A 21,768-nucleotide genomic window follows, 5' to 3' on the forward strand; every position below is an offset into this window, starting at 1 on the left:
TTTGGTCATGGAGTACAAAAAGAAGCAGGGCAAAGGCTAACAGAGTTTTGCCAAAAGAACGTACTGGTCATAGCAAACACTCTCTTCCAATAAGATAAGAGAAGACTCTACACATGGACATCACCAGATGGTCAATCCCGAAATCAGATTGATTATATTCTTTGTAGCCGAAGATGGAGAAGCTCTATACAGTTAGCAAAAACAAGATCAGGAGCTGACTGTGCCTCAGATCATGAACTCCGTATTGTAAAATTCAGACTTAAATTGAAGAAAGTACAGAAAACCACTAGACCATTCAGGTATGACCTAAATTAAATCCTTTATGATTATATAGTGGAAGTGACAAATAGATTCAAAGGATTAGACCTGATAGAAAGAGTGCCTGAAGAACTATGGACAGACTATATGTTACAAACAGACTATATGTTACAGACTAATGTTACAAATTATACAGGAGGTGGTGATCCAGACCATCCCCAAGAAAAAGAAATGCAAAAAGGCAAAATGGTTGTCTGACCAGGCCTTACAAGTAGCTGAGAAAAGAGAAGAGAAAGGCAAAGAAGAAAAGGAAAGATAAACCCATCAGAATGCAGAGTTGCAAAGAACAGCAAGGAGAGATAAGAAAGCCTTCCTCCATGATCAATGCAAGGAAATAGAGGAAAACAATAGAATGGGAAAGACTAGAGATTTCTTCAAGAAAATGAGAGATACCAAGGGAATATTTCATGCAAAGATAGGTACAATAAAGGACAGAAATGGTATGGACCTAACAGAAGCAGAAGATATTAAAAAGAGGTGGCAACAATACATAGAAAAACTATACAAAAAAGATCTTTATGACCCAGATAACCACAATAGTGTGATCACTCCCCCAGAGCCAGACATCCTGGAGTGTGAAGTCAAGTGGGCCTTAGGAAGCATCACTACGAACAAAGCTAGTGGAGATGATGGAATTCCAGTTGAGCTATTTCAAATCCTAAAAGATGATGCTGTGAAAGTGCTACACTCAATATGCCAGCAAATTTGGAAAGCTCAGCAGTGGCCATAGGACTGGAAAAGGTCAGTTTTCATTCCAATCCCAAAGAAAAGCAATGCCAAAAAATGTTCCAACTACTGCACTCATCTCACATGCTAGCAAAGTGATGCTCAAAATTCTCCAAGCAGACTTCAATAGTACGTGAACTGAGAACTTCCAGATGTTCAAGCTGGATCTAGAAAAGGCAGAGGAACCAGAGATCAAATTGCCAACATCCCTTGGATCAACAAAAAAGCAAGAGAGGTCCAGAAAACCATCTACTTCTGCTTTATTGACTACACCAATGCCTTTGACTGTGTGGATCACAACAAACTGTAGAAAATTCTTCAAGAGATGGGAATACCAGACCACCTTACCTGCCTCCTGAGAAATCTGTATACTCAAACTGAGTTAGTACAAGTTATCTTTCAACTGAAAATTTTAAACTTTGAAGAAAAAAAAAAAAAGAACAATAAAGCAAGTTCAACCACCAGATTTGGTAGTGAAAATGTTGACTCCACTCAGCAATCTTTGACTTTATTTGAACCACATTTTACATATTAAAAAAAAACTTAATTTTTAAAATGATTTTACAAATATGGAAAACAATAACAATGACAGACCTATTGTGGTAATAATGTTCTTACACATCTTCAAAATTAAAGGCCAAATAAAAACGTCCTTATCAGAATAGCTAAAATGAAAAAGATGAAAAATACCAAGCATTGATAGGATGTGAAGCAACCAGAATGCTGAAAATGTCATGAAGATAGATGCACGTTAGGTCAGATATGCAAGCAAGGCAGTTGTATGGAGGATTTATTTTGTATGGTTTAAATGCAATTTCTTACATAAAGCTGAAATCAGATATTTGCATATAATGTAAAAATGTATTATTGTTCAATATAAATTAAACTAGATAAACTGGAAGGAATAAAAAGCAAAAATTCTTAGAAATAAAAAAATTGCCAAAACTGACTGAAGAAGAAATAAGAAAAATGAACAGATCTATCAGAAATCTCCCCAAAGAGAAAAATCTAGGATTGGACATCTTCACTAACGAATTCTACCAAATATTTAAAGAATTAACAGTAAATCCTTTTAAAGCTCTTTCAGAAAAATATATGAGGAGGGAACATGTCTTAACTCATTCTGTGAGGTTAGTTGATATCAAAGATACCACCAGGTAAGAAAGCTATAGACCGATATTCCTTATGAATACAGGTGCAAAAGTCCTCAACAAGACACTAACAAACTGAATCCTACAACGCATTAAAAGGATCTAACATCATGAGGTACAATCATGCACTCAGTGGATGTAAAACTCAAGAAATACATTTTTTTTTCAGTTGAAAAACAATTTCCCTCGCCTTTTTAAAACTTAACTGTGGTTCTAATGAGGTGGATGAAACTGGAGCCTATTATACAGAGTGAAGTAAGCCAGAAAGAAAAACACCAATACAGTATACTAATGCATATATATGGAATTTAGAAAGATGGTAACGATAACCCTGTACACGAGACAGCAAAAGAGACACAGGTGTATAGAACAGTCTTTTGGACTCCATGGGAGAGGGCGAGGGTGTGATGATTTGGGAGAATGGCATTGAAACATGTATAATATTATATATGAAATGAATCGCCAGTCCAGGTTCGATGCATGACACAGGATGCCACGGGCTGGTACACTGGGATGACCCAGAGGGATGGGATGGGGAGGGAGGTGGGCGGGGAGTTCAGGGTGGGGAACACATGTATACCCGTGGCTGATTCATGTTGATGTATGGCAAAACCAATATAATATTGTAAAGTAATTAGCCTCCAATTAAAATAATTTATATTTTAAAAATGCCAAAGTAAATGTAGAAATGGAAAAAAAAAACTTAACTGTGCAATAACTTCAAGTTTAGAAAAAAAAAAAACAACCCTGCAGGAGTAGTATAAAGGATCTCCTCATAGCCTTTTTTCAAACAAATACTTTAGTGTGCATTTCCAAATAATAAGGACACTGTATTATATACCACTGTATTAATATGATAAATAAAATCAGGTAAGTCATCAGCAATGTAATTTTATCTAATGGGCTTCCCTGGTGGCTCAGTAGTAAAGAATCTGCCTGCAACGCAAGAGACTCGGGTTCTATCCCTGGGTTGGGAAGATCCCCTGGAGAAGCAAATGGCAACCCAGTACAGTATTCTTGCCTGGAAAATCCCATGGACAGAAGAGCCTGGCAGGCCACAGTCTACGGGGTCACAAAGAGCTGGACATAACTTAGTAACTAGACAACAACAATACTATCTAATGCAGAGGCCAAACTCAAATTTCATCAAATGTCCCAATTCTACCTAACAGCATTTTCTTCCCAATCCAGAATTGAATCCAGGGCCACACACTGCATTTGAGTTGTCTTATAATTTTATACTCTGTGCTAGGCAGCTTCCAAGATGGTTCCCAGTGATCTCCAACTCCTGGTATTCTTGCACTTGTGTATTCTATCTCTGAGTATAGAATTCACTGATGATTCTTGCCTGTATCAATGGACACATTCATTCAGTCGTGTCCGACTCTTCGCGACCCCATGGACTACAGGCTCCTCTGTCTATGGGATTTTCCAGGCAAGAATACTGGAGTGGGTTGCCATTTCCCTCTCCAGGGGATCTTCCCAATCCAGGGACTGAACCCAGGTCTCCTGCACTGCAGGCAGACTCTACTATCTGAGATTATTTTACCACTTCCAAGATTATTTTACCACTCTCAATTACCTCTTTCTGTGAAAAAGTATTTATCTTGACTCAATCAAAATTTATAGGTTCACCATCTTCATGTGTTCTGGACTGGAACAAATTTATGAACAACTTATACTACCCATGAAATCTTTATGAATGTTTTTATTTGAGGGTTAAAAACCCTTGTATTTAAATATAAATAAAAAACAGTGTTTAATTTTATCATAAGTAGTAAGGATAAATATTATATTGAGGAGCTATTATTTTGAATTATGTTTTACTGTATAGAGTGACATATACATATATGCAAACATATGTGTGATGAGTATCTTGATCATGGTATAAAATATATTTTCTACTATGTATCATGATCAAAAGGTATAAAAAATAATGCGCTAAGCCAATATCACCAGTCTCATTCCACTTAACTAGTCATAGGAAATAAACTGTGAAGGTATATCTTCTGAGGCTTTCAGAAAGAGACATCCCTCTCAAATATAGACCCATGTCTTTTCTTCTTTTCATTCAAGTATGCCTCCTGCAGCTGAAGTAAGCATTATCTTATGTCACCAGGACTGGCTTGAGGATCAAGCTGACTCCCTGAATATGGCAGGTAACACATACGCAAAGACTCTGGATCTTCCTGAAATCCTCTATTGACCAGTTCTGGATTTCTTGCCCACTCTGCCCCTGTCCCAACACACACAATGACCTTCTAGCAATGACATTTCCTTATTGTTTAGTAAAAGAATAATAAATTTCCTTATTGTTCAAGCCACTTGGAGTTGGGATCTCTGATGTTTTTCTAGCTGAAGCAGTTATTTTATTTAGGAGCTTGATGTCTACTTGTAAGACTGCTGCTGCTGCTGCTGCTGCTAAGTCGCTTCAGTCATGTCCGACTCTGTGCGACCCCATAGACGGCAGCCCACCAGGCTCCCCCATCCCTGGGATTCTCTAGGCAAGAATACTGGAGTGGGTTGCCATTTCCTTCTCCAAGTGGCAAGACTAAAGCAACAAAAACAACAATACTACCAAAGTCCTTGAGATTTTACTGTCAGGCACTGTTATAAGGCTTTTATAATATTATCTAATTTAATCCTCACAACAATTGTAAGAAGTTTATGCATGATTTCATAGAATTTATTCTAAGGAAATAGCAAGACTATTGTTCAAAGGTATGTACGTATGTGTGTGTACAACCTAACAATTCACCCAGAAGGTACTGATACAAATAAATTATGAAATAACCACAACACGAATTACTATGAAGTCATTACAAAGCATAAGGCAGAACAGCTATATTTTTAAAAAGCCCTTTAAAGAAAATTTAAAAAGCTAATGCTTTAAAAAAAAAAGGGTATGTCCAAGATAACAACATACTAGGTTGAAATACTTTTTAAATCCCTCTAGCAGTTAGACTCATGTAATAAAAATTTTTGCTGTTATCTATAATCCGGGATTTTGCCTATATTCTTCTCCAACTATTTGCTTACAAAAGTACTAAAGAGTTAATAGTATTTTCTAAAAGTAAAAATCATATATGATTAGGGGAGGGAATACTGAACAGAGTTCCACATTGTTCTCATAATAGTGTCTTTGACATTAAATTAGAGGCATTGATATCTGTCATTCTAAAAACATTTTCTAAGCAACTATTATGTACCAGACACTGTGTTAGCTGTGCTCGGTATTGAAAGTGTAGTAAAAACCATATGAATTTCATGTCTTCAAGAAGCTCAGTTTACATCTGCTGAAAGCTGGGCTGTGACATACCACTCTACTGGTAGTCATGAGTATTAGAGGCAAGAGGATCCCAGGAATGACTGTGCTAATCGTCAAGGACTTGATGCCAGGAAAGATGAATTGTTCTTTATTTTTTTAAAGTTACCTTATTCTGAATTCCGGGGCAAGTTATTTCAATTTTATAAACAGACTGTTTCAAATTCAAGGAAATATTGTTTGGGTTGTTAGATTTTTTACCTAAAATTTACAGGATTTTTAAAAAGGAATATAAGCAGTCATTTATAATTGTCAGCTTTTTTTGAGGTCAGAATCCACATTGTTATTATTGCTCTACCACAAACTTCTAAAGAATTGCTGATCTAAACTGCTCTTTTTTAAAAAAATTTGGTCCTAAGCACTAAAATTATCTCACAATTATTTTAAAAAATCCTCCCAGATGGAATACTGTCTGTAGACTACAGCAACAAAATTTCACTTTGCATATTCCATATAAACTTTAGGTTTATTCCCAAGTGGCTTTCTCATGCAACATTCTTGAGTATTTTCTTTAGCAATTATCATTCACTCATGTCCCTTCCTGTTTCTTATTATTGTCAAAATGCAAAATGCACTTAGAAACTAAAAATGTAAAAACCTTTACAGGAAAAGTCTAGCCAAATTTCTAAAAAGGCAAGTTCATTTCCTCATCTTACATCTACTTTTCTTTGGTTGACATGTGACAGTTTAAAAGTCATCCAGAAATGTGTGGGTTGAATGACCCATAAAAGACAGAACTGACAGAAGAATGGAAAACATTTGAGAAAACAGAAAATGTGTATTTAACAGTAGTTCCTCCTACAATTCTTCAAGTCTAGTATACAAGAGGTCTTTATATACTTCCTTGAAAGACTAAGACAATGGTCAGCACCATAGAAATACTGCATGTAACACTGTTTTACTAAAAGTAAAAATCAGATACATTTAGGGGAGGGAATACTGAACAAAGTTCCATATTTTTCTCATAGTATCTTTTTAAAAACTTATGTGTTCTCTACTGGATCATACACGTTTACAAGTAACAGACAAATACTCTTGAAAAGTCTTGAAAAAGACTTTAAAAATATTTCTTCATAAGCAGATTCTTTTGAAAACAGATACTAACACCAGCAGAACATCTTTGTTTTTTTAAATGAATAAACCATAGATACAATGAACAACTCACTGTGCCTATGGGGCTCTGGGATTAAGATGGCAAAAGGCATTTCAGCACTGGAGGTACTTTTCTAAAAGATATGGAAACAGATTAAAGTATAGCCAGTGGTTGTAATGGGAAAAAATAGCCTAGAAAGACATTCTCTTTGTAAATCTTCCTCCTCTGATAAAGCATATGAAGAGTATGCTGGAGACTCCTTTACTGCCAACTCAGTATTTAGGCACCCAATTTGCATTAACTTATACCACTCAATTTAAATCAGTTTATTCGAGTTAACTTGACAGAAAGATCGCTAGGACAATGACTGTTTCTCGGTTCTGCAGAAGACAAATGGAAACTAATTTTTAAACAAATCAACCTTCCACTCTGACTCCAGGGCTAGAGTAGCTCCACTCCTAAGGCTTGGATCTTCTGGGTCTCAAAGGAGTCCCCACACTTGGTCAGTGAGGTCTCCCCACTTCTGGACAACCCGAATTTCTGTTTCCAGGACACTGCAAAATCTCTGAAATCTCCATTCAGCACAAAACTCCAGGACTTTTTATATGCTGGCCTTAAGGAGTCTTGGCCTAAATATGTGCACCTTAGTATCTGGTCAAAGACATTTTTGTGAAAAACAAACAAGACTTCTACTTTTAGCTGTAAGAGAGTAATTGGTACCAGAGTACTTTCCCCACCATTAACAACTATAAAACTGGCTAAATACTTGGCTACATATACCCAGGGCACCAGGACAAGACTCTACAAACCAGGCAAAAAAAGCAGCTGTCTGGGAGTTTGAGGCTATACGGAGATCTCTGTGACTGCGAAGTCCTGCCTGTCACTGTAGGGAAACCTCACTGATCATCCAGGTATTTTGCTGATACCTCTGAAAGGTCAGGCCTTAGAAATGGGGCTATTCAAGTCCTAGGGTAAAGGTTACTCTACATCCATTTTAACAAACTTTATAATAATCCTTTTCAGACTCATTCATTCTACCAAACATTTAAGGAAGAAATCATACCAGTTCTCTACAATCTCTCCCAGAAGATAAAAATAGTTTTATTAATAATTGCCAAAACTTAGAAGCAACCAAGATGTTCTTCAGCAAGTGGATGAAGAAATAATCATGGTACAATCAGACAATGAAGTATTACTCAATACTGAAAATAAATGTGCTATTAAGCCATAGAAAGACAGGGTGGAAACTTAAATACATAACATTACATGAAAAGAAGTCAATTTAAAAGGGCTGCAATACTGTTTGATTCCAACTCTATCACATTCTGGAGAAAGCAAAACTACAGAGACAATAAAAAGATTAGTGGTTGCCTGGGGTCAGAGAGGAGGGAGGACGCAAACTACAGAGACAATAAAAAGATTAGTGGTTGCCTGGGGTCAGAGAGGAGGGAGGACGCAATCAGCATAGTTCAGACTATCTTTAGGGTAGTAAAACTATTCTGTATGATACTACAATGGTGGATACACGTCGTCATGTGTGCGTGCTCAGTTACCTAGCTGTGAATGACTTTTTGCGACCCCATAGACTATAGCCCGCCAGGCTCCTCTGTCCATGGGATTTCCTAGGCAAGAATACTGGAGTAGGTGGTCATTTCCTCCTACAGGGGACCTTTCTGTCCGAGGGGTCGAACCCACATCTCCTGTGTCTCCTGCACTGGCAAGCGCATTCTTTACCACTGTGCCACCTGGGAAGCCCACATGTCATCATACATTTGTGAAAATCCATAGAATGTACAACATATTTAGAGTAATTAGCCTTAATATAAACTAGGGGCTTCCCTGATAGCTCCCTTGGTAAAGAATCTGCCTATAATGCAGGAGATCCCAGTTCGATTTTTGGGTTGGGAAGATCCGCTGGAGAAGGTGATAGGCTACCCACTCTAATATTCTTGGGCTTCCGTTGGGGCTCCGCTGATAAAGAATCTGCCTACAATGAGGGAGACCTGGATTCAATCCCTGGGTTGAGAAGATTCCCTGGAATAGGGAAAGGCTACCCACTCTAGTATTCTGGCCTGGAGAATTCCATGGACTGTATAGTCCATGGGGTCACAAAGAGTCAGACACAACTGAGCGACTTTCACTTTAATATAAACGATGAACTTTGGGTAGTATGATGTGTCAGTATATTCACTGAATGTAACATGTATCACTCTGGTGTGGAATGTTGATAGTGGAGCGAGTGGAGGGGGCAATTGTGCATACATAGGAGCAAGGGGTAATGGAAACTGTCTTTCCACTCAATTCTGTTAAAAAGACATAATAACCTTTATAAGATTCAATCTGATCTGATAATAAATTTACTGATTGCTAGAATAAAATTTTAGACTAGAGATCTCTTCAAGAAAATTAGAGATACCAAGGGAACATTTCATGCAAAGATGAGCACAATAAAGGCCAGAAATGGTATGGACCTAACAGAAGCAGAAGATATTAAGAAGAGGTGGCAATAATACACAGAAGAACTATACAAAAAATATCTTCATGACCCAGATAATCACGATGGTGGTGATCACTCACCTAGAGCCAGACATCCTGGAATGTGAAGTCAAGTGGGTCTCAGGAAGCATCACTATGAACAAAGCTAGTGGAGGAGACAGAATTCCAGTTGAGCTATTTCAAATCCTAAAAGATGATGCTATGAAAGTGCTGCACTCAATATGCCAGCAAATTTGGAAAACTCAGCAGTGGCCACAGGACTGGAAAAGGTCAGTTTTCATTCCAATCCAAAAGAAAGGCAATGCCAAAGAATGTTCAAACTACCTCACGATTGCACTCATCTCACATGCTAGCAAAGTAATGCTCAAAATTCTCCAAGCCAGACTTCAACAGTACGTGAATCATGAATTTCCAGATGTTCAAGCTGGTATTAGAAATGGCAGAGGAACCAGAGATCACACTGCCAATATCCACTGGATGGTTAAATAAGTAAGAGAGTTCCAGAAAAACATCTATTTCTGCTTTATTGACTATGCCAAAGACTTTAACTGTGTGGATCACAACAAACTGTGGAAAATTCTGAAAGAGATGCGAATACCAGACCACCTAACCTGCCTCTTGAGAAATCTGTATGCAGGTCAGGAAACAACAGTTAGAACTGGACATGGAACAACAGACTGGTTCCAAATAGGAAAAGGAGTACGTCAAGGCTGTATATTGTCACCCTGCTTATTTAACTTATATGCAGAGTACATCATGAGAAATGCTGGGCTGGAGGAAGCACAAGCTGGAATCAAGATTGCTGGGAGAAATATCAATAACCTCAGATATGCAGATGAAACCACCCTTATGGCAGAAAGTGAAGAGGAACTCAAAAGCCTCTTGATGAAAGTGAAAGAGGAGAGTCAAAAAGTTAGCTTAAAGCTCAACATTCTGAAAACTAAGATCATGGCATCCGGTCCCATCACTTCATGGCAAATAGATGGGGAAACAGTGGAAACAGTGGCTGACTTTATTTTTGGGGGCTGTAAAAATCACTGCAGATGGTGACTGCAGCCATGAAATTAAAGGATGCTTGCTCTTTGGAAGAAAAGTTATGACCAACCTAGACAGTATATTCAAAAGCAGAGTCATTACTTTGTCAACAAAGGTCCATCAGTCAAAGCTATAGTTTCTCCAGTTGTCATGTATGGATGTGAGAGCTGGACTGTAAAGAAAGCTGAGCACCGAAGAATCGATGCTTTTGAAATGTGGTGCTGGAGAAGACTCTTGAGAGTCCCTTGGACTACAAGAAGATCTAACCTAAAGGAAATCAGTCCTGAATATTAACTGGAAGGACTGATTTGCTGAAGCTGAAACTCCAATATTTTGGCTACCTGGTGTGAAGAACTGACTCATTTGAAAAGACCCTGATGTTGGGAAAGATTGAAGGTGGGAAAAGAAGGAGATGACAGAGGATGAGATGGTTGGATGGCATCACCAACTCAATGGACATGAGTCTAAGTAAACTCCAGGAGTTTGCGATGGACAGGGTGGCCTGGCATGCTGCAGTTCATGGGGCCGCAAAGAGTCGGACATGACTGAGTGAACAGAACTGAGAATAAAATTCAATACTCTTTAAAAGAAGACAACAAAATCTGAAGTTACAAAAACATAATATCCACGATGTCCACCATACAATAAAAAATAACGACACAGAAAGAAGCAGACAAATATGACCCATATCAGAGTGAAAGTGTAGAACAGTCAGTCAATAGAAACCAATTCAGAATAACCCAGATGTTGAATATAGCAGACAAGAACTTTAAAGCAGCTAAAACTTAAAGGAAAACATGATCATAAATGGACTGATGGGAAACAGCAGCAGAGAAATGGAAGCTGTAATAAATAACTAAATAGAAATTCCAGATCTGACAATACAGTACCTAAAATGAAAATTTTACTGGAAAGGTTTAACAGCAGCTTAGAGATGAATAGAAGAAAGGGTCAGTGGACATGAAAGTGTATTGGCTGATCAGTCGTGTCTGACTCTTTGAGAACCCATGGCCTGTAGCTCACCAGGCTCCCCTGTCCACAGAATTCTCCAGGCAAGAATACTGGAGTAGGGTGCCGTTCCCTTCTCTAGGGCACCTTCCCATCCCAGGGATCGAACCTAGGTCTCCTGCATTGTAGGCAGATTCTTCACCAACTGAGTTACCAGGCAATCAACCAATAGAAATTATCCTCTGAAGAACAGAGATAAAACAGAGAGGGAGGAAAAAGCAGAGCCTTAGTGACCTGTAAGACAATATCAGAATATCTAAATATGTGTATACAGAGAAAAAGAGCAAATAGGGATGATACATATTTGAAAAAGTAGTGGCTCAAATTTCCTTAATATTTTCAAAATCATAATGTATACATTCAAGAAGCTCAGTGAACTCACTACCAACAGACCTAGACTACAAAAAATGTTAAAAGAAATTCTTCAGGCTAGAAAACACACGTACACATGAATATATGTATATTCTAATTTACTTAAAAGACATATGACCATTTAAAGCAAAAATTATAGCACTGTACTTTGGGATATACGTATATGAAAACAATCACACAAATAACAGTAGAAAGCTGGTATAATAGTAACTCTAAATAGACTGTGAAAAGGTAAGAATATAAATTGCAATCCCTAGAGTAACCAATAAGTAAAAAATGCAAGAAAGTACAGGTGAAAAGTCCATAAAAGAATTAAAATGGAAAATTAAAAATTATTTGATTTTCTGCCAAAGTAAGGCAGAAAAGAAAAAACAGGATAGAAAAACAGATGGGGCAAATAAAAGAAACAGCAAAACTGTAGACCTTAATTCAACTCTATTAATACTTACATTAAATGTTAGTAAGGTAAATGCTTCAATTAAAAGGCAAAGATTATCAACCAAGATATAGCTATATATTGTCCCAAAGAGACAGAGTAAATATAAACAAATAGGTTGGAATTAAAAGAATGGGAAAAAAATATGCAAACGCTAAGACTGCAAAAACTAAAGTAGCTATATTAATAGCAGACAAAAAGAGATTTCAATGAAAGGAGAATTAACAGAGAAAATATGTCTTACCTAACTACAAAGCTTCAAAACATCTGCAGCAATTGAACTACTAAACATTTATCTAAGGGAAACTTTTACAATAGGCCTCCCCTCAAACCTTGTGCACAAATGTCTGTAGCATTTTTATTCACCAATAGTCAAGAACGAGAAATAGTCTAGGTGACCATCAACAGGAGAAAGAATTTTTAAAATGCATAATTTCATACAATGGACTACCATTCTGCAACAAAAAAAGAACAAAATGCAAAAACATTGATGAACTGAAAAAACTTGGATGCAATGAAAGATGAATTATATAATGTCATATACGTAAAATTTCAGAACAGACAAAACTAATGTGTGGTAGAAGAAAACAAGAACAGTGCTCTGTGCGTGGGAAGGGGCAGGAGTGAACTTTCTGGAATGACAGAAACATTCTACATCTTCACAGATGTGAGTTATGCATTTGTCAAAATTCACTGCAGCCATTTTCTATATGTAAATGATACCTTAAAAAAAAACTATAAATAAACAAAAACCCCATCTAAGTTTCTGAAACTGTTAGGCCAGATGATCATTTTAGGAGGGATCACTAATGCCCTTCATTACATATCTCTCTCAGGATTTACAACTCTAGGGCAGCTATCCAGGGTTTTTGGTTTTTAGAATCTGATAATAGATATCCTCCCCAGATGGCTCACCTTTTAAACCCAAAAGGTAAGTCTTTTCTATATACAGTAATTTTCAAAGTCAGAATCATTCTCAGCATCACTTTGGTAGATCACATGGAAACTTAATGAAAAAAAGCATGCGGTTAAATGGCACAAGTGTGCTAGTTTGCTTCTTGTTTGGTTCTCCTTCCATAATTGTCAATATAAGATACTGATCCTCCCTTAAGAAGTTTCCCATGATGATTAAAATTTAAACAAAATGTATACTTCTTTATGAATCATGAAGCTAAAAAATAAGTCTTTTCATAATCTCAATTGTCCAGTGTTTAAATTTTAATCTAGGCAGGCTTTCATTCTGTCTTTAAGTAGGTGCTCCTATGTCCCCTAGTGGATACAGGTCGACACGGTGTAAGAAAGCCAAGTAATATTGGCTAAGTAAAGGCCCATAAATCCTAAATGTCTGCCTTGCCCACAGACTTTTCCAAACCAGTGCCTCACACCATCTAATTTGCTGTAAACAAAGGAAAACATTAACACATCTAACTTAGGCCACACCTATTTGTTCCATGTGTGGTCACGTCTAGGGCCTGGGCTAGCACATACTCCTGGCTTATGACATATGCATGAACAAATGCATACCAATTAGCTAGACATTTTGACCTAACATAATATGAAGGACTCAACATTTCCACTATAAATCTCTATTTTTAGAAATTTATAGCTTAGTCATAAATGTGAACTTTAGAAAAATTTAGGGTGCAAAGATTAGCCACAAGAGGGAAATTTCCCTTCTAATAAATTAAAACACGGTGTGTAGAAAGTCTGACCTGAAACTATTGTGTATGTGGTGCATATACGAGAGAGGGCGAGAAATCCTTGTGCACAGAACTTTTGACAGCCTGGTGTTTAAACTAGAGGTGAGGTACAGGGGTTAGGGTTAAAAGGAGGTATTACTGCAAAGTAATAAAAAAGGTTTTTTCCTCCCCAAATGGTAGAAACTAGGTTCCTTATGGATATTTCCAGTAGTAAGTTCTAAAGATATATTTTCTTTCCCCAAATACACATACATATACTCATACGTGGCCACACATGCAGCTAGACACAAATTGGCTTCCAGTCCATTAATATTCCAGACAGTAAATTTTCCTCAGTGACACCTGAGGCTGACACCACAAGCACAGGATCCACATTAACGGGTTTCCACAGGGCCTGAATGTTAATATGTGAGGTAACGTTCCCTTTTGTGGGCAGGTCTGCTGCCGCTACGTGACTATGACAGCAGCAGGCTCGGGAGGTCAACGGAAAGTGAGATGATTACTCTATACCTTGCCTCCTGCACTTGTGGGAGTGAAGACAGGGATCCAAAATACTGCCCCCCAAAACACTCTTACCCCATTTCCAATTTTATTTTTACCACGATACTTATCATCCACTTCACATAGGTTTGTTGTGTAAATTAATAAAATATTTACGTTTTGTTCACTGCTACATCTTAGTACATAGTAGGCACTCAACTGATCGCTGTTTTAATGTGTATTTCCTTGAAAACTGGTTTAATTGAGGATCTCGCTGTGTGTTTTCTATCCATTTAGACTTTTCTCTGCACTCCCCCTTACTAACGCTATGCTTCTTAGCACATGGTAGATACTCAATAAATTAGAACTTGACAGGATAAAGGAAGGAACCCCAGAAACAAATCTGTGGCAGTTTTGTTTTTGCATTCTTCTTATTGAAGTTGGAAATTTGGTTTAAGAGAAAGAGTTGCCTTAAAATAAAAGGAGGTATTAGTGACATGGAATTGGTTGAGGGTATTATAGTAATACAACTTAAATTCGTATTATAGAATTTAAGGAATCAATTAACAGTAAGCTCTGAAGGTGATATTTAAAAATGAAATCTAAGGTACCCTAACATAACATGTTAAGAATGACCATAGCCACAGGCTCTCTCACTTCAAGCCACCAAATACTCTGGCAAATAGTTTCTGGTAGGTTTCTAGGTTAATAAAGAGTACTGGTTAACTCAGACATTACTCAGAGACTAATCTCTGATGCTTCTAATTCGAAAAGCTTAAGTATTTTCCTGGAAATGGAGTTAAACTTAAGCTTCTTTCATTTTGAACATGAGCTAAGTACAAGCATCCTTAAAAGAAGCCAAAGAACCCAGGATATTTGGACCCAGAATGCAAAGAAACCCTCAGGAAGAAAGTCCTGATTTGCCACCTCCCAAGTCAAGACTTGTGAGACTCATTCATTGGACTCCATTTACCACAGACAATCTCACGGTCAACATGATTAGAAAATGATTAGGCACCTCTAGCAGAAAGGGCAAAAAGCAAACCTAGGTATGTACCTTGATACAACCAAACGTTATTTTTAGGCAATCTTTTCTTTAAGGCTCAATATAGTATAACGACTCATTTTCCCCAAGTATCTCTATAAGTCATGGTAGAATTGGGGAAAATCAAAAATATTTGATGCACAGAGCAACTACACCATTCATGGACAAGGATTAGGTTACACAGTTCAAGAAAATACAAATTAGAGAATCTGTAAGAGGGATACAGATGTTCCTAACTCCTCTTTACCAAGTAAAGAATTCTAGGGCATAAGAATTAAACACTGGTCCTTATAGGATCAACTATGCAAGCAAGACCCAAGTGCAAATAATTCATCTTATTCATTCCTCAAACCACCAAGGGGAATATTCTGTTAGAGTAAATCTCAGTTTGGAACTGACAGTTTATTTTAAATAAATTTGGGTTTTAGAGTGAATTAGCAACTCATTTCCATTTTAGTATGAAAGGATTTAATTTTTTTCTGATATTGAGAGGAAATGGGAGGAAAAGGTAGTCTAGCTGCCTTCTTTATATACCTCCCTCTTATAATATTCTAAAAAAACGTCTTTCCTTCTCTTTGAGGCAGGAGTGTCTTTTATTCATAAGAGTAGGTTTGTAATAGGAGAAGGAAATGGCAACCCATTCCAGCGTTCTTGCCTGGAGAATCCCAGGGATGGGGGAGCCTGGTGGGATGCCCTCCATGGGGTCGCACAGAGTTGGACACGACTGAAGCGACTTAGCAGCAGCAGCAGCAGCAACAGGTTTGTAATAAATATCTGCTGTTCTGAATGCAAAACTTCAGAATCAACCAAAGTCCTTCATTCCAATGGGAAGCAGTAGTAAGCTTCACTCCCTTTAATAGTCACTCTGACCCAGGTTACGTTTAAAACCAGCTTGGCTCAGTCATGTGGCTCAGTTGCGTTCGACTCTTTGCAACCCCATGGACTTTGGCCTGCCAGGCTCCTCTATCCATGGGATTTCCCAGGCAAGAACACTGGATCAGGTTGCCCTTTCTTCAGGAGAATCTTCTTGACTCAGGGATTAAACCCATGTCTCTTGCGTCTCTAGCACTGGCAGGCAGATTCTCTACCACTGAGCCACCCGGGAAGCCCCCAGAAAACCAGCACTTTTATCATTAACTGCTGTAGCAGACAGACCCTGAGGTGACCTCCATGACAGTCACCTCTTGGTGTTCACTCCTTGTGTAATTCCCTCACCCTGAGTGTGAGTAAGACCTGCCACTTGCTTCTAAGCCGTGGAATACAGCAAAGGTGACAGGCACTCACTTCAGTGATGAGCTGAGGGTGTAGAGGAAAGGCAATTTTCCTAATGTCTTGATGAAGTAAGCAGTCACTTTGAAGAAGCCCATGTGTCAAGGAACTGTGAGTGACCTCCAGAATCTGACAGTGGGCTACAGCCAGCAGCTGGTAAAAAGCTGGGGTTCTCAGTCACTCAGTCAGGAAATGAACTATGCCAATGACCTGAATGAGCTTGGAAGTGTCCTAAAGAGACTCAAAGCAACCTTTCTAATGCTTCTAAGAATTCACTCACTCATTCATTCATTGAGTGTCTATTTTGTACCTGGCCTTATTTTAATTAATGAGAGTACAGCAGCAAACATATAGAATATATCATTAAATAAATGAATAAGAATGACAACTTGTGATAAATGTTATAAAGGAAATAAACAGAGAACCATGATAGATCAAGGAATTAAAGGTGGCTACTGGGGCGACTGGGAATTGATTCTTTGAAAAAAATGTATTAAAACTGACACTTGAGGAATGAGGAGCCAGCCGTGGAAAGAGCCGGAGAGATTATTCTAGACTAGGAAAAAAAAAAAAGTGCAAGAGCCCTGAGGCGGGAACAAGATACAGTGTTCATGAAACTGAAAAGAGGGCAGTGTGACCAGAGCTCAGTGGGGGTGAAAAAGCGGTCAGAAATAAGACTGGAGAAGTAGACAAGGATTGCACAGGTCCCATGGCAAGGAGTTAGAATTTTATTGTTTTATTTTATTCTTCAGCCGGTGCTGAAGGTGAAGTGCCAATATTTCGGCCACCTGATGCGAAGAGCTGACTTACATTTAAAAAAAAGCATGATATAGAAAATAGGTTGAAGAAAGACAGAAATGGAAATAGGGAGTCTTGATAAGAGACTTTTTTAGCAAATCAAGAGGGAGATGATGGCTGTCTAGAGTAAGGTGGTTGGAGTGAAAAGAGGTAGATGAAATTAATAAAGCAAAAAAGGAAGAATCAGGGATTTTCATAAAAGTGATTTTTTTTAAACAAGACTAGGATTTCGTTTTAAACTTGGGGGAGGCAAGGAGCTGAGTAGAGGGAGGCCAAGAGTTCTTTTCTAGATATGTTAAGTTTGAGAGGTCTGTTAGATTTCCAAACTGAAAGTTCAGGTTGGTCAGTAGATAAATGGGAGTTTGGAGTTTGGGAGACAGATCTGTGGTGGAGCATTCTAAGTACGAACCCCCTAGCATGCAAATGGGAGGAACATAATAAATAGTGAAAACCTTGGGAGGGACGCAGAGCTTAGGGAGAAGAGCTGGCAGCATCAAGGAGCACAAGTGGAAATGGGCATACTGCGATTAGCTAAATAAACAAAAACCTAATGTGATTTTTTTGCAGTCCCCATGTGCAAATAATTCTGAAATGCACCTTTTAAAAAAAGAAGTAACTACCTACTTGTCTTGTTAGAAATGGTGCTGTCTCCAGAATCCTTTTAATGTACACCTAATAACTTTGATTGGATGAGGTGTGTAATCTTTAATGACAGGTATGGCATAAGTCAATGTCTGTGACAGGGTTGAATTTTCATAATTCGGTGCAGTTGATACTACCACAAAGGGGCAAAATATAAAGTATTACAGAGAAGCTGTTAAAGTTCTTCAAAAGCCTTGTAAAAGAAAAATCATTTTATATAATAACACCAGAAAATATTTATATTGGGTGCTAATAGGTATCAGGAATTTTACAATGCTAACTTAATTCATCTTCACAATCCTGTGGTTGTTACATTATATTGTTATTATTTCCATTTTACAAAAGAGGAAACAGACACAGAGAAGTTAAATATGTCACCCAGTGTCACACAACCAGGGAACAGTTGAAGGCAAAGTCTTGAGCTGGAGCTCTGAACACTAACCCCCTCTGTTTCATATAAGTAAAGCGGTATCAGCTGATCTAGCAATGCAAATTCCAGCTCTCCTGAAAAGAAAACCCATTGACTTCAACTATTTTTTAAGGAAAAGTTTCATAACAATCTGGAACACATTTTTTTTTTGTTTACAAGATAATGCTTTCTCTTCACTTATAAGGCTTACTATGGAGCCTGCAGATCTCTTCCCTTCTGTGGCCATCGCTGAAACGCTAGCGGCCAAAATGAAGTTCAATACCTTTGTGACTTCTGACCAAAGCAAGAATCGAAAAAGGCATTTCAATGCGCCTTCCCACATTCGCAGGAAAATTATGTCTTCTCTTTCTAAAGAGCTAAGACAGAAGTACAACGTTCGATCCATGCCCATCCGAAAGGATGATGAAGTTCAGGTTGTACGAGGGCACTACAAAGGGCAGCAAATTGGCAAAGTAGTCCAGGTTTACAGGAAAAAATACGTCATCTACATTGAACGAGTGCAGCGGGAGAAGGCTAACGGCACAACTGTCCATGTGGGCATTCACCCCAGCAAGGTGGTTATCACCAGACTAAAACTGGACAAAGACCGCAAAAAGATCCTCGAACGTAAAGCCAAATCTTGCCAAGTAGGAAAGGAAAAGGGCAAATATAAGGAAGAAACAATTGAGAAGATGCAAGAATAAAGTCATCTTGTCTACAGCTTTCATTAAAAACTGTTAAAATGAAAAAAAAAAAAAAAGGCTTACTATGACTAAAAATAATCTGACAAAATAGACATGTTTTAAAGATTCTGTATCACACTGTTCTTATTACAAATCTTATGTAAATGGTAAGAGTGTCTATGCAATAACAGAAAAAAAAAAAAGGAGATTTCTGAAGGAAGTACATGGTACCTTGCTTTGACAGGACACTTGTCTTTTCTATCATGAAACTATAATTTACTTTCTCCTGTTCCCTTTCCCTCTAATTTTTCTATCCCTCTGTCACTAAGCGGCATCCACTGCAGCATTTTACTTGACAGGCTGAAAATAATTATGATTTGCCATGTAACCAGCTCAGTTATGAATGACAGGTGCACTTCTTTCTCAAAGAAAACCTCAAGACATCTCCATTTCTACTTGGTTCCTTTACAGCGGCAGCACAGTAAGTATAGAGACTGGCACAGTAGGCACGTGTCAGAGTCAGGATGTCCCTTCCACAGGCAGTTCTCTTTCCTTCTCCTGGAGGGGAAAAGCAAAATTTGAAGATTACCCACCTTCCTTCTGTTGGCAAAGAGTGCAGGTGAAAAGAAAGATGTCCAAAGGTCTATTGCAATGTCACAATTTTAGAAATGGAAAGGTTTACAAGAGGTCATATATAGTATAATCAATCAATTCACAGATGAGAAAATCTAAACCCAGATAAGCTTTATCTGTTAATGTGCTTTCTACCATGAAAAAGAACTACAACTTGAGTTTCCTCAGTTTGGTTTTTCTAAAGCCACGTTTCAAAAGAGAACGTATTTCCCTTTATTCAAGTAAACACTTGAGGACACAAAAGGCAGCAAAATTGAAAGCTACTAATTGAAACACAGTATGACGAAACAGAATGGTTCCCAAAATTCAGTTCATGACAGAGTTTTCAGTGGTCAATAACAAAATGAGAAAAAGAACAATGTGAAAGTTTTTCAACCAGATCAATTTATTCAATCTAAAAACTGTCCCTTACTATAGTATTATGACATTCCTACTATTTTGGTACTAAAATAGTCCTTTTAGTACTGAAACAGTCCTTTCCTTCTTATTTGTGACAAGGAAAACATGTGGAAACATGTCAGTTCTCCACAGCTCTACTACACTAGTTATCCACTGATGTTTATCAAATTACACCAATACTTAGCAGCTGAAAGTAATGAACTTTTATTATCTCACAGTTTTTGAGGGTCTGGAGTCTAGCAGCAGCTTAGCTGGGCACTTCTCTCAGTGAGAGTCTCTGATGAGGCTGCAGTCAAGATGTCTGCTGGACTGAAATCATCTGAAGGCCTGAGTGGGTTGAAGGATACGTTTCTAAGATGCTCACTCATTATTACTCTTGGCAGAAGGCCCGATCTCCTTATATACTGTCGGCCAGAGGTCTCTCAATTCCTCTCCATATGAGTATCCTCCAGGGCTGCTCATGACATGGAAGTCGACTTCCCCTCTTCCCATAGGGAAGTGATCCAAGAGAACAAAAGCATCTAAGACAGAACCACATGTCTTCACAACTCTCAGGAGCGATATACCATTACTTCTGCCATACTGTACTGTCACAAAGGCCAGTACAATGAGGGAGGAGAACACACCAGAGTGTTAGTACCAAGAGGCAGGGATTATTGAGCACCATCCTGGAGACTGGCTGCCAGAACCATAAATGTTCTAAAAAATTATTTTATCAGTCTTTGAAACGAAAAACTGTAGAAAGGACATAAAAGTTAAATGATTATTGTTCTAGTTGTAAGTAAAACACAAGCTAGTGATGGATAAGTCATCTCATTTTTAGGCTTCGGTTTCCTTAGACTTAAGAAGGTTGGGTTTGACAGTCCTTAGCTGCCTTTTGGTGCTTAACATACCACAGTTGTACAACAGGAATGACGACGATGGTGACGATAATGAGTACAACAAACCTGATACGTTGCCCAAGGCCAGCAAGCTAATAAATGGGGAAGCCAAATTTTGAACTCAGGCAGCTGGACTGTGCGGTCTATCCTATCCTAACCTTAGGAAACAAATGAGGATGAAAAGTAGTGAGGAAGACCAAGCAAGTCACGTAACATTTTGCTGCCTAACTTTCATCAACTGTAAAAAGGAAAGGATAAATACCATCCTATCCCTATTAAGTACTTCATAAACACTAATTAGCCAAAGCTATGGTTTTTCCAGTAGTCATGTATGGATGTGAGAGTTGGACCATAAAGAAGGCCGAGTGCTGAAGAACTGATGCTTTTGAACTGTGGTGCTGGAGAAGACTCTTGAGAGTTCCTTGGACTGCAAGGAGATCAAATCAATTAATCCTAAAGGAAATCAACCATGAACATTTATTGGAAGGACTGATGCTAAAGCTGAAGCTCCAATAATTTGGCCACCTGATGTGAAGAACTGACTCATCTGAAGAGAACCTGATGCTGGGAAAGATTGGAGGCAGGAGGAGAAGGGGACGACAAAGGATGAGATGCTTGGATGGCACCACTAACTCAATGGACATGAATTTGAGTAAACTCAGGGAGATAGTGAAGGGAAGCCATGTGTGCTACAGTTCATGGGGTTGCAGAGAGTCGGACATGACTTGGTGACTGAACAACAACAACAAAACACTAATCAACTTTGCCATTATTACTGACTGAAGAAGCTGAAGTTGAATGGTTCTGTGAAGACCTACAAGAGCTTTTAGAACTGACAACCAAAAAAGATGTCCTTTTCATGATAGGGG

At 38.2% G+C, this 21,768-nt stretch overlaps 2 protein-coding genes across 2 annotated transcripts in view; one reads left to right on the top strand and one right to left on the bottom strand.

Moving 5' to 3' along the window:
• Positions 1 to 21,768, bottom strand: part of SRBD1 (S1 RNA binding domain 1) — a 227,955-nt gene that overhangs the window by 31,818 nt on the left and 174,369 nt on the right. The gene's annotated exons all lie outside the window — the stretch shown is intronic.
• Positions 18,573 to 19,007, top strand: LOC128055865 (60S ribosomal protein L26-like). The gene has a single exon (XM_052648429.1). The coding sequence runs from the start codon at positions 18,573 to 18,575 to the stop codon at positions 19,005 to 19,007; it is 435 nt and encodes a 144-aa protein (XP_052504389.1).

This window comes from Budorcas taxicolor, chromosome 11 (genome assembly GCF_023091745.1).
Source record: "Budorcas taxicolor isolate Tak-1 chromosome 11, Takin1.1, whole genome shotgun sequence".
Taxonomy (NCBI): Eukaryota; Metazoa; Chordata; class Mammalia; order Artiodactyla; family Bovidae; genus Budorcas; species Budorcas taxicolor.